Genomic DNA, 14,059 nt, shown 5'->3' on the forward strand with positions numbered 1-14,059 from the left:
TAGAAAAAGAAATTTATTTTCATGAAAATGAGCAATTAGAATGGCAAGAACTAAGGTCAAAAGTATTGTATTTTATACACTTATCTTAATACTAAATACTAATAGGTGAAATCGCAATATCATATGATTTAGTTTATTTATTTCCGGTGATTTAGTTTATTATTGTTCGTGATAAAATATATATGAAAGGTTTAATTAATTATTTGATTTTTATCAAAAAATTTTCTTTAATTATTAATAATTAATAATTAAATTATATTTTTTTTATTTATATATATTAATATATAATCATTATATATTACAAGTAAATGAGACTTCATTTTAACAAATTAAAAATGAGAAATGATATATCTAGATGAAGTGAATATTATTTTTCTTTTCTGTAAACAACATTGATAAATAGATCATTAATAAAAATTATAATCATATCATAAATGATAGTTTTAAATAATTTAGTTATAAAATAATGTAATTCTAAAAGAATAGTTAAACATATTTTTAAAACTTATAGTATAATTATTAATACAATAAGTATTAAATATAAATAAAATTAATCATGTAAATATTTATTAATTATATTTAAATTTTGTAAAAATTTATAAATAAATCAAGTACGTACATTTTATAGTATTGTAATACATAATATTTTTAAATATATAGTGAAAATATATAAAAATAAATATATAATAGTATATTTAAATTTTTTATATTGTTAAAAGATTAAATTAATCTTTTAATCATTATTTTATTGATGATTTAAAATATATATTTTTATTTTATTATTTTATTATAGTCAAAAATGTGTCCAGCACTTCTAGAAAATGAAGAACGATGTTTTGGTGGAATGACATTTTTTGCTCAAAGTCATCCAGGTGAAGTTTGTGGTAGTAATGGTTTACCTCTTACACCAAATTCAATAACTATTTATGGAAAATCTCAATTTTTAAAAACTATTCATCACCCAAATTTATCTACATATCTTGACATAATTAGAAGTAAACATGGTAAAAATTTAAAAAATTAAAAAATGAATAATATTCCATATAATTATTTAATTAAAATTTATTTTTATAGAACGAATAGTAGTAGTTGCAGAATATAATGGAGATCCATTGAATAACAAACAAAATTTAAACATAGATGATATTATAAAAATAGCATTTCAATGTTTATTAGGTTTACAACATATGAATATGTTAAATTTAGTACATAGACATTTAAGTCCTGAAAATATATTAATTAATAAAAGTGGAAATGTACAATTATATAATTTTGGTTTATACTATATGACGGAGAGTGGAAAAAATGTATCTTTTCCTATTGGGTATGTATTAATAAAACTTAAGAATACAGATTTAATAAAATTTTTTAAATTTGTGATTCTAAATATTTAAAGATAAAAAAAATATAAATAATAAATATTTCTTAAATGTATAGTGCAATTTATTTTTAGTTATCCAAAATATACAGCACCTGAAGTATTTTTAAGTCCTGGTGTCAGTAGTGCAAAAGTAGATTCTTGGTCTTTAGGAATGATTATTGCAGAATTATTATTGACAAAGTCAATGTGGTCAGGTGTAAAATTATCCCAATGTTTACGAAAAGTTCTTAGTCTCATTCATTGTGAAACTTCTGTATTTGAACGTCTTGCAAGAGAAACCAATTGTTATAACATATATAAGGTAATTTTTTGCATTTATATTTGACATTTCATATTTATTTTTGTAATTATAATATTTTATTATTATAATAGGATTTACCCGATAAAGTAAAAGAATTTGTAGATTCTTGTCTCCAAATTCATCCTTCAAAACGAAAAATACCAGAAGAATTATTAAAATTGCCAATATTTAAAGAATTTATATTAATAAATGAAAAAGAAAAGAAAAAAAGTCTATACAAAAATGTAATTGTTAGGAAAATGGATGAATTGTATTATTTATGGCAATTAGCAGGAGGAGATATTACTGTGGAATTAAAGAAACAAGGACTTATCAGATCAAGACCACCTATTTTATCCATTCCAAAGTAACTATAATAATTTAATGAATATTATTTTATTTTTTTTAAAATAAAATATAATTTATTAATTCATTTTTTAGTTTAGTAATACTTTTAGGTCAAATGTTTGGAAGGAGAGATACAGCAGGTTTACTTGATTTACGTGTTGTTAAAGTCCCTCTTGATACATTACGTCAACGTTTGTCTCATATTCCATATATTGCAAATTATCCATGGTTAACAAATCAGTAAGTACAATAAATATAAATCTAAATTTCACTTTTTTCTTTTGTCTTGTTTTAATGATTTTTTAATTATTTTATAGAATGCATGTTCAATCACAAGAAGATTTAATAGATGCTGCTTCTCAGTTACCTTTAATCATAAGGGAAAGAGATACAGAATATCAATTTTATAGAATTGTTTTATATGATAGATTGCTACAGGTGATTTGAAAATAGAAATTTTTCATAGAAAAATTAAAAATATTTTTTTTTGAACTTAATATATATAAAATTACATATTAAAAAATATTTCATATTTATTTGTATTTTTATATTTATTTATTTATAATTTAGGTATATCCAATTACACAAGAAGTAATTATTAAAGAAGCACATAAAGATATACCACCACCCGTTAGAGGAGCTGTTTGGGCAGCATTACTTGGTATCACTGGTGATATTCAAAAACGTTATGATATGATTGATAAAGAAACACCTACTCATACAGATCGACAAGTAATTTATATTAATCTCACAATAATTAACAATAACATTAAATTATTTATTTTTAATATATTAAAAATATCTTATATAGATAGAGGTAGATATACCAAGATGTCATCAATATAGTGAATTATTATCATCTGGTGCTGGTCACGAGAGATTACAAAGATTACTCAAAGCATGGGTTCGAAATAATCCTCATTATGTTTATTGGCAAGGATTAGATTCTTTAACAGCTCCATTTCTTTATCTTAACTTTAATAACGAAGGTAATAACTTAAATATATCACAAAGTATATTTATATTATACATTATATATAAAGTATATTATACATTAATTATTATATATTATAATTTTAGCTAGAGCATTTGAATGTTTGTCTGCATTTATACCAAAATATCTTCACAAATTCTTTTTAAAAGATAATTCAGCTATTATACAAGAATATTTAGGAAAATTTTCACAAATCATAGCTTTTCATGATCCTCAATTAGCTAATCACCTTAGATCAATTAACTTTGTACCAGAATTATTTGCTATTCCATGGTTTCTAACAATGTTTTCACGTAAGTTATTTATTTTATTATTATTCAAATTATGTAAAATTTTTTTGAATGTTCTTATTTCACTTTTTAATTTTTTTATTTTAGATGTTTTTCCACTTCATAAAATACTCCATTTATGGGATAAACTCTTATTAGGAGATTCTTCATTTCCACTTCTTGTTGGATTAGCTATATTGAAACAACTGCGAGATTCTCTTTTAACTTCAGGTTTTAATGAATGTATTCTTTTATTTTCTGATCTTCCCGAAATTGATATAGAACTATGTGTTAAAGATTCTATGATGATGTATCAAAATACACCACCTAGTATTACTTATAGAAAATATCAATTTAATCAACCAAAGGTATAAATTAATATGTTATGATGATATATTTATATAAATTCTTTAATAATTTATTGCTATAATTATAAATTTTATTATTTATTATTTATATTTATTTAGGAATTTTAAAAAATTCTTAAATATTTTTTTATAGGATATAAATTGGTCTGAATTGGAACCTGGGACTGAAAAAATGCCAAGAATTTCTGTTGATGATTTTTTAGATTTATTAGATAATTGTCCTGAGAAATTGATAGCTGTAGATGTACGTAATAATATACAGTGAGTATTTTATGATAAAATTGTATTATTCCAAATTATTTTTTCTATATAATAGTTACTATTTTTATATAGATTTGAAAGAGGTGCTGTAATAGGTAGTATTAATATTCCATTTACAAGTGTACAACTTTCTCTAACTCATATTGAAACCCTTGGACCACATGCAAAACCACTCGTAGAAAATAAAAATAGTATTGTTGTAATTATTGGACCCCATGATCAAAATAATGCATTGGTAAATATTATATGTATTATGAAATTTTTATTTTTCAATATAACAATTAAGACTTTTATAATTAGTTAAGAATTTTGTAGTTTGCAGATTTCTTAGTAAAATGTGAAATTATGGGTGTATGTTCTTTACAAGGAGGAATTTCTGCTTTACGGATGAAATATCCAAATGTTATAGTAGCAGCGCGTTAAAAAAAGATATTTATAATATAAAAAATGATATACATATTTGTACATATTTAACAATTTTTAATATAAATTATCCTAAATTATTTCTGTATTAGAAAATTATAAAATTTGTATATATATAAATATTAATTTTATTTATATGTTTTAATAGTTTATTTGATTATATTATTTTTATGAGATTATTATTGTTAAATTTTCAATCATTAAATTTTTATTATAGTATGTATACTATATCTATTTATTGTACTATACTATTCTATAATAGATAGTTACCATAGAAACTCAGTCAAAACAATACAATTTCAAATAAAGATTTCATGTACGTTTATGATTATTATAATTCTTTAAACACGATTGTATAATTAAGATTTATTTATTTTATAAATATGGAAGGCAGTATTTCTCCAAATCTTCAAAAGTGGATAAAAAAATGTTTAAAAAGAGAATTTGAAAATAATATACAAAGATCATTAAAAGAAGATACAGATAATGTTAATATAGCTCAAAGTATTATACGTTCAAAGGAAATGTCCATTTTAGTAAATTCTATGAAAACTACAATTCTTGAACAATCTTCGAGATCTGAATCAACTATAATTTCTGATTCTCGACCTCAATCATCCTTTTCTTGCATCAGTGATCAAACAAGTGAAGATTGGAATTCTCCATTAAATAATGATGAATATTATAATGTTATTCTTGATAAAATTAATCAAGATAAACCTATTCATGTTAGATTAGCTGGTTACGAAATTTTATTAAAAAGTGAACTTTCAAATTTAAATAATAATCCTATATGGGATTTGCTTCAAAAAGCTTTATTAAAAGGTCTTGTAGATGAAAGTAAACCTATTTTTGAAGCTAGTTTACAAGTACATGCAAAATTGATAACTTGTCTACAATCATATGATGTATATATCAATTTGTTAAATGCTTTTGATTTTCAATATGATTCACAAAAGACGTTTGAGATTTTACCTACTCTAATTTCTGGAATTAATTTTAAATTTTTTTTACATGAAAGAGTATTTCGTATCATACATTTAATAATTCATTATCATGAAGAAAAACTGAAAAGTATAAGAAATCCCGATAAAACTATAGAAGAATTAATAGAACAATTTATTACATTTTTGAGTACACATGTATCTGGAAATATAATGCAGCAAAAAACATTAAATATATTGAACATTATTTCTGTGTTAGAACCATGTGCTGATTGGAGTAAAAAATGGATTGTAAATCTTGGTACTAGAAAAATATTTTTAACTGCTTTAGGAAAATCACCAAATTTATTACAACAAGTAATGCATTATGTACAAAAAGGATTGGGAGAGCCTCCTCATTCTATAGCAATTTCTATTTATGATGATCCAATGGAAGTTATTATTAATGGAAATACAATAGAAACAGTAACTTATCTTCATTGTCTATGTTTTGTGTCTCAACTTTGTGCTTATGAAGCAGGTCGTGAACTTTTAATAGAAAATATTTTAATCATTCCATTTTCAGTTTCTAAATTTTTAAGTGCTTCTTTAAAAGCTCTAAATAAACTATCTGTAGAAACAGTAAGTGGTGTATATAATGTTTCTTGTTTTGCTTTACAATTTATTTTAGATAAGCCAACGATATTATATGATTACGAATTTTATCATATTGCTTTGTGCCATTTATCATCTTTTTCTGAAAATAACATTAAAATATGGCCACATACATTAAAAATTATTCTACATATGTTAGACACAATAGATGGTTCTTTATTTCTTATCTCAGAATGCAAGGAACATACAGTAAATTTTGAAAAAAGTATATCAAAATGTCCAGCTATGTTTATTATAGTAATAGCTTCAAATATGTTAAGACAACCTTTATCTTTAATAAATATGGAATATCTTTTTGAATTATTTGATGTAATACAAAAGTTATTTGATATATTTGATGCATATGAAATAATACAATATAAAATAGAAAAGGAATTTTATCCTGCTGTATCATATTTTTATAAGAAATTAGATAAATCTTATTTTGAAAATGAAAATAAAGCTCAACAAATAAAGAGGTAATTTACTGATACACAATTTATTTTTATATATAAAATAGAATATAAAAAATATAATTTGCAGTGCAGTTAATACATTATTGATTAAAATGGTATCTATTCCATTTGGATTGAAAGCTCTTGTTCAAGAATCATCAGTATTTCAAGAATTAATTGAAGGATCTATTGCACCTTTAAGAATGTCTTGGACATCAATTGAAGTAGTTAATTTTGTATCATCTGCTGCTTTTTTTCATTTGGGATATGATGTAATTGCTAATTTGGCACCCCATGTTTTGTCTAACTTACTTTCAGAGACATGTAAAATATTAGAAGATCCACATTATTTTCATGACCCATGGGATCATGAAAATATTCAAAAATTTTTACATATATTAACTATTTTTTCTCTTAATTTTAAATGTACGAATAAAAATAAGAATTTTTCATTATATTACTTTGACTAAAAATATCGTTTACTGATATTAAATAATTACTTGTTTATTTCACAGGTTTTTGCGCATTTATGTCAAATGTAAAAGAATCATATAATAATGAAGAACATAATTATCCACTTAATTTATCACAATTATTTAATGATTTAGTAAATCCTGAATCAAATTATCATTATTTAGGACTTTTATCATTAAATATTGTAATTTGGAATTTAAATATTTGTTTATATTTATTAGAATTATTAAATTTTCAGGTAATATATTATTTTATTTAATTAATTTAAAATATTTTAATTTTCATTTTTTTGAAATTAACATAATTTATATATTTTTTTCTAGAATATTTTATTAGAATTTCAAAATTTTGATATAAAAGAAGTTATAAATGAAGAAATAGATAGTAGATATATTGATGATTATACATTAATACGACATAAAATTATATCTAAAACATATTTTATTAAAAGTAAAGATGAAGAAGAAACTTTTAAATCAGAAGAATATAATTTACCAAAGCTACCTCCTCTGAAATTAAACAAAGAAAATTTATCTACAGAAACTGAATATGATACAGAATTAGAAACTTTACTTCGAGAAAATAAATCAGTATTATTAGATACTAATTGGGTTGAACAAATTAGAGAAGCATATATAATATCACTAAATCCAATAAAAGTATATATAAATTTTTATTTTCACTTAATTCACAGATTATATATTATATATTTTTTAAATTTTAAAAATTTAAAGTTTAAAATTTACATCTTATAATTTCACAAAATAAATTTTTTTTATTAGAATATAATATTAATTCAACTTGTGGATCAGATGCAAAAAGCAATTCCTACTGCAGAATGGGGAGAAAACTTTCAATGGAAAGAAAATATATCATCAAATACAGATTTTTGGTTTGCAGAAGAAATACATGGAATTAATTTAACTTTGTATTACGCAGAACAAAATGATGTTTTAGAAAACACAATTGAAATGAAAGAAAAATTAAAAAAATTTATAAATGAATGTCATGCATTTATACATTACGAAAGACCAACAAAATTTGATGGTTTTGATTGGTTTTTATCTACGGTATTTATTATTTGTAAAGGAGATGTGAACAGGTATGCATTTCTGTAAAAAAATTTAAATTTTTAATAATAAATTTTATTTTAGACTTTTATAATTATTATAATTATAATTATTATCATTAATTTTTTTTTTATTTCTTATTGCCTCAGTTGACCGCGAATACACCCCTTACTAGTAAATTCAAATTTTGTCAAAAATATTTTTAATATTTTTAAACTATTTTTGAACATTTTTAAACATTTTTGAACAAAATATTGAAATTATTAGTATTTTTTCAAGAAAAAAATTATAGGGCAACTCTAGCTAGTCAATGTATCATCATTAGCAGGTCTCAGGTTGAAAACTTGGTCATCATTGCAATAAAATGCACATAAGATAGTTATTTATCATCATCGACCTTTTAAATTTTAATATGATAATACATATAATTAATTTCAGATGTAAAATGTTTATTACACAATTAATTCACTTCCCAGTAATTCCCTTTTTGTGGACTAACTTTGGTAAAGTTATAGATAAATATACTAAACAAGAATGTGCCACTCAATATATATTTATGCAATTTTTAGAAAGTATTATTAGCAATGAACTTTCACATATTAAATTTGCACTCAAGGTATATATGGAAAAATAAATTTCAAAATTATTTAAAATCTTTTATTAAAGATCTTTATGTAATCTTTTATTAATTAATTTATATTGCAATATAGAATAGTTCTGGAGTGGATTGGTCCTTAATATGTAATTTAATGATATCCCAATGCTTTTGGGGTTTACTTCCATGGTCTCAAATTATGCATTTTTTCGCAATTTGTGTTTTGTTTTCTCCTGATTACATAATATACTATTGTACATCACTTCTATATCATTGTCAATTTCGAATAATGGAAAATATAACAAGTGGAAAACTATGGCCAGAAAATATGGTACTATATATATTTAATATATTATATGATATATATGAAATATATATATAATTTATATTATATTATTTAGGTTTTGGATGATTATCAATGTCATAATTATATTAGATTTATGGATTCATTAGATAAAAGATATGGTAATAAAATTTTAACTAATTTTTTAATTAAAGAATTCAATTAAAAAAATGAAATAAAAAATAAATAAGTTATATAAATAATAAAAATTTTCATTTTTTAATGAATATTCATTAATAAAAAAGAAAAAAATATAATTGTAAAAAATGTTTGTATGTAAAAATCGAAATTAAATATTACTATATAAAGTAATTTTTTAAAATATTAATTTAAATAAATTGTAAGCATCTATGAATATTATATACATGCATATATATATATATATATATATATAATTATTGTAGAAATGATATTAAACTCTAATTAAATAACTAAGAAAATATTTATCATCATTTATTTTCTAATAAAATTCACATCTAATAATAGTTTAATAAACATATTTCATTGTCTATAAAGGAAGAATATTTTTATTTATAGATTTTACTTGAAAATATCTTATATGTAATATTTATACAAGTCGTACCTCTTAAACTCAAGAATAAGATATCAATAATAGACTTTTTTTTTATTTATAAAATATTTCAGAACTGATAGATAAATAACATTATGTACAGTAATACAATGACACAATATAGTCATGTAGTTTTTATGTTATTAGTCATCATGAATAGAAAATAGTTTTGCTACTTCATTTAAATCATCATATTTTGTGCCTCTAGTGAGCACCTGTAATAGTTATAAGAAAAATTAATTTTTTAAAATAACACATATTCTACAAAAAATATTTTGTGAATTTTAATAAACGCACCTGCCTAGCAATAGACATCCGATTAAAAATATTCCAAAGCAATATGCCAACCACAATATCATCACGTAGATAAAAAATAACTCCTTTTGCAAAATCATCATATTTTTTGGGTTTTGAATTATCATCAAGAGTTATAGATTTATCATTTTCTTTTAAGTTTGATTCTATTGGATTTTGTTTTTCGGTTGAACTTAATTTCTATATTTTAAAAATATAAAATATAAATTATTATATTATATTTATATTATATAAAATATTATATTATATTTATATTATATAAAATATTATATTATATTTATATTATATATAAATATATAAATCACAAAAAAAAAACTTGTAACTTTTAATTACCTTTTTATTTGAACATATAGCTTCATATGTATCATTAGCAGATGCTTTTGTAGTATCCGAGTCTGTTTTTACAAAAACTCCTACAGTTGGCAGTGATGAATCCACAATACCAATTGCTTCATATGCAGCCTCTGGTCCTAACTCGGACCAAAATATTGATTGATGTAAATATGGTTTTCCTAATGAATATAAAAATATGAATTTTTTTGTTTTTTTTTTATATTTATTATTAACATGTAATATATCATTTTTAACATATCAAAATTTTAACTTACTTGCACCAGTCATATTTTCTCCAGCTAATCTTCCTGAAACTACAGCATGATCATGATGTTGTACTCTTCTTCTACCAAGTCTAATATCATAAAAACAAGCTACATCTCCAGCAACCCAAAGATTACTTCTTGCTTCTAATTCCGCGTTAACAAGAAAACCACCTATTTCAGGATCTGTTTCTAAATGTGAAGCTTTTGCGAAATCAACATTTGGTTCAACACCTACTGCTAGTACCACTTGATCAGCATCAATCTTTGCATATAAAAAAAAAATGCATTTATTGTACTCTTTTCCATATTTTTATAGAAATGTAAATAAAACATACAATGTGATTATCCGAAAGAATGAGAGACAATTTTCCATTTTTATAAGAATAATCTTCTACTACAGAATTAGGAATACATTTAACACCTTCTGATATTGCCTTTTTTGTTGCCCATTCACTGAGATATTGAGGTAATACTTGCTCCATTCTAAATGATTCTTTAAATATTTGATATACATTTTTATTTTCTGGTACTGAATAAAAATATAATTATTATTAGTTTGGTTAATAATTGCTATTAATTTGATATATATAATAAAATAATTGCTATTAATTTGATATTTGATAATAGCTAATATAATAATTATAATTAATACTATGATTTAATATTGATAACTGATTAAACAATAATATTAATAATAATAAATAATAAAATCTTACAGATTCGAGCTAATGAGGAAGAAAGTTCTGATCCAAGAAATCCTCCACCAATTATTACAATATTTTTACATTTTGGATCATATACAGCTTCTTCTAAATCAAGAAAATCTTCTTTTCTTCTGAAGGTAATAATTTTATCTTTAATTTCATCTTGCATTGATTCAAAAAGTGGAAGATTTTTAGGTGATAGACCTACACATATATTTTAATTAAAATTATATAAATCTGGAAATTAATTATATACAAATTAATTATATTTACCAGTTGCAATAAGACACTTGTCATATTTTATTTCATGACCATCATCAAGCATCACAGTTTTATTTGGAACATCAATTTTTATAACTTTCCAACCCTTGGCAACAGCCACACCACCTTTATCAGACTGACTCAATTTACTGACATCTGAATAAAATTCTGGTGGTTCATAAAATATACTATAAATATAACATAATCAATCACTAACATAAAAAACTAATATAAATTTCTGATCATATGAATAATTAATTATTACCTTCTTTGAGTACCATTCCATGCCTTGAAAAGTAATTGTGCAGACATTTTTCTATCTTTATTACGCCAAAGTTCTTTAGATAATGGTGGTCTCATGTATGGTAAATCTTCATTTGATATTACTAAAACCTGAAGAAAAGAAAATATTTAGTCATATTACTATACCCTAATGTTAGCAAATAAAGGAAAAAAATTGTTACAAAACACCTTAGCTCTAGGATCTTTAGATTTAATAGATCTAAATGCAGAAAATGTGGCTGTTCCTCCTCCTATTAAAAGATAAGGTATTTCTGAAGGAAATGATTTAGAAGTAGGGGGTGATTTAATTTTTTCAAGTAATCTCCTACTTCTTCTTTCTTTTCTTCCTAAATATGTGAGATAAAAACAAATTAATCTTATAGATATTTAAAATTTAGAAAATATCTTATAAGAACAAACTTTTATTCAACTTACTCTTACTTACATCCTTTTGAGAATCAGATTTTTTTTTAGTAAACCAATTTGAAGATATCTAAAATGTTTAAAAATTAAAAATATTAAAAAATATTAAATAAAGAAAAAATTCATTACATTACATTACATTATTAATATAATGTAATATAATATAATACAATATAATATAATATAATATAATATAATATAATATAATATAATATAATATAATATAATATAATATAATATAACAATTTATTATAATTTATTATAATTTTAACTTATATTATTTTTTAATAATTTTTAATAATTATTGAATATAATTAATAATAAAGATAAAATAATGTGATAAAATTAATAAAATTATCAATACTATACCGTATATATTGCAACTCCTGCTATAATTAAAGTTGCCAATATCTTCCAATATGGTGGTGATGGTTTTTTGTCATTTGGTTTTTGAGAATCATCTGATTTTCCACAAACTTCATAACAAGATGGTGGACAAGATGCATTAGGATGAGATTCACATAAAGGAACATTTCTTTTTTCTTTGGAATATCTACTTTCAGGCACACATTCTTCAGGTTTTATAGTAGTTCCTGAAGGTTTATATGTTTTGTCATTTGTATAATTACTATAGAATAAATTATGAACACTGACAATTCCTAAAATCAAAAAAACAAGATTTTTTTATAAATAATTTCATCATATTCATTAATATAATATTTATTAACAAGGACAGAATGCAAATTTTTATCATTAGTTTTTTTATATTATTAAAATATATTTGTTTGAATTACAAAAACATATGTTTCATAAAATAATTTTAATTTAATAATGTGCAATAAGAAAAATATTAATTTTAATTTGGCAAGATTTTCATCAATAATATCTTATAAAAAAATTATATTGATAAAGTATAATCACTATTCAAATTTGAGGTTATATCGCGTGGTGTCCTTGCAATCAAACATATCCATAAATTTAACAGAAAATATCAATTAAAAACTATTATTGTCTAAAGATATATATACAATTATTAAATCTTATTGTTACTGATAATAATTAAAACAAAAAACAAAGAATTAATTTAATGTTTAATTCAAAAATAATAAAAAATTAAGAAACAGAAAAAAAATTTATATAAATTGAAAAAAATTATATTTTTAAAAATGTAGTATATCAAAACTTACCAATATATTTTAAAGGTCGACAGAAATGATTAGCACGTGAATGCCTTGTAAGTTTTGGCAATCGTCTTATAACTCTACCGTAGCTTAACATTTTTGAAGGGCCAATTATGGCCTTACGCAATATGGAGGTAGCGCGTGTGGCCAGTTCTGTTATCCATACGCACGACTGGAAGTCGCTCTACAGTTTTCCCTTTATACTTGAATGACACGGGACACTCCATTACCAAATTTCTTGAACAACCGAATTATCGTATTTACCATACATTGATTTTGAACACTTTCTCTGAAATTTTTTGTGCAATATGAAAAAAATTTGTAAATATCTTAAAATTTGCATTACAAATTCAATTTATAACGAATGACAGCTGCGCATACGGCGTCGTGATAATGATGCAACTTCATCTAGTTCAAATAATGCACATTATAACTGAATACATATATATATATATATATATATATATATATATATATATATATATATATATATATATATATTGTATGTAATATAATATATACACATATATCGAATTCAATAAAAAATAACACAAGTTTATAATATATAAAATAGATAATAATAAAAATAGAAATATTAACTTAAATTATTATTAATATTATAATATTATAATGTTAACTATAACTATTATTATAATCTTAATATTATTATTATCTAATATTGTAATATGGATCTAAATAAAATAACTTTTGAATCTATATTAAAGATTGAGAATTGCAATAACACATTAACGAGATATCTGTATCACGTTTATGATAAAAATAATTTATTTATTATATTTATCATATAAATTTTTTAAAAAATAATAAAAATAATAATCATTAAATTTTTATTATTTTTGTATAATAAACAAGATTTAAATAAAT

At 22.0% G+C, this 14,059-nt stretch overlaps 3 protein-coding genes across 8 annotated transcripts; 2 read left to right on the forward strand and 1 right to left on the reverse strand.

Annotated features, from left to right (window-relative positions):
• The first annotated feature begins 97 nt into the window (after positions 1-97).
• Positions 98-4,649, forward strand: LOC100870895 (TBC domain-containing protein kinase-like protein). Of its 6 annotated transcripts, none has more exons than XM_086913555.1 (14): positions 98-189; positions 794-995; positions 1,075-1,324; positions 1,454-1,682; positions 1,754-2,028; positions 2,103-2,249; positions 2,327-2,447; positions 2,580-2,741; positions 2,821-2,998; positions 3,090-3,296; positions 3,381-3,640; positions 3,774-3,901; positions 3,974-4,136; positions 4,217-4,649. In XM_086913555.1, exons 2-14 carry the CDS (start codon positions 800-802, stop codon positions 4,322-4,324), a joined length of 2,424 nt encoding a protein of 807 aa, XP_086769681.1. In that variant the 5' UTR covers positions 98-189; positions 794-799; the 3' UTR covers positions 4,325-4,649. The 6 variants fall into 6 exon arrangements, 5 of the variants coding, with proteins under 5 accessions (XP_086769681.1, XP_086769679.1, XP_086769680.1 ...); XM_086913553.1 differs by having other exon boundaries at positions 105-189; positions 794-1,004; XM_086913554.1 differs by having other exon boundaries at positions 114-611.
• LOC100868971 (protein broad-minded) lies at positions 4,595-9,280 on the forward strand. The gene is made up of 8 exons (XM_086913552.1): positions 4,595-6,380; positions 6,445-6,782; positions 6,872-7,068; positions 7,154-7,489; positions 7,613-7,932; positions 8,339-8,516; positions 8,611-8,826; positions 8,897-9,280. Exons 1-8 carry the CDS (start codon positions 4,708-4,710, stop codon positions 9,002-9,004), a joined length of 3,366 nt encoding a protein of 1,121 aa, XP_086769678.1. The 5' UTR covers positions 4,595-4,707; the 3' UTR covers positions 9,005-9,280.
• On the reverse strand, positions 9,279-14,043 carry AIF (Apoptosis inducing factor). Its single transcript, XM_012494665.3, has 12 exons — positions 13,181-14,043; positions 12,363-12,652; positions 12,006-12,063; positions 11,760-11,917; positions 11,554-11,681; positions 11,301-11,476; positions 11,040-11,231; positions 10,659-10,852; positions 10,333-10,585; positions 10,058-10,236; positions 9,707-9,904; positions 9,279-9,624 (listed from the first exon to the last, which is right to left on the reverse strand). Exons 1-12 carry the CDS (start codon positions 13,269-13,271, stop codon positions 9,553-9,555), a joined length of 1,989 nt encoding a protein of 662 aa, XP_012350119.1. The 5' UTR covers positions 13,272-14,043; the 3' UTR covers positions 9,279-9,552.
• Between the last annotated feature and the right edge of the window lie 16 nt (positions 14,044-14,059).

This window comes from Apis florea, unplaced genomic scaffold (genome assembly GCF_048593485.1).
Source record: "Apis florea isolate Af1SG1 unplaced genomic scaffold, ASM4859348v1 contig_3496_pilon, whole genome shotgun sequence".
Taxonomy (NCBI): Eukaryota; Metazoa; Arthropoda; class Insecta; order Hymenoptera; family Apidae; genus Apis; species Apis florea.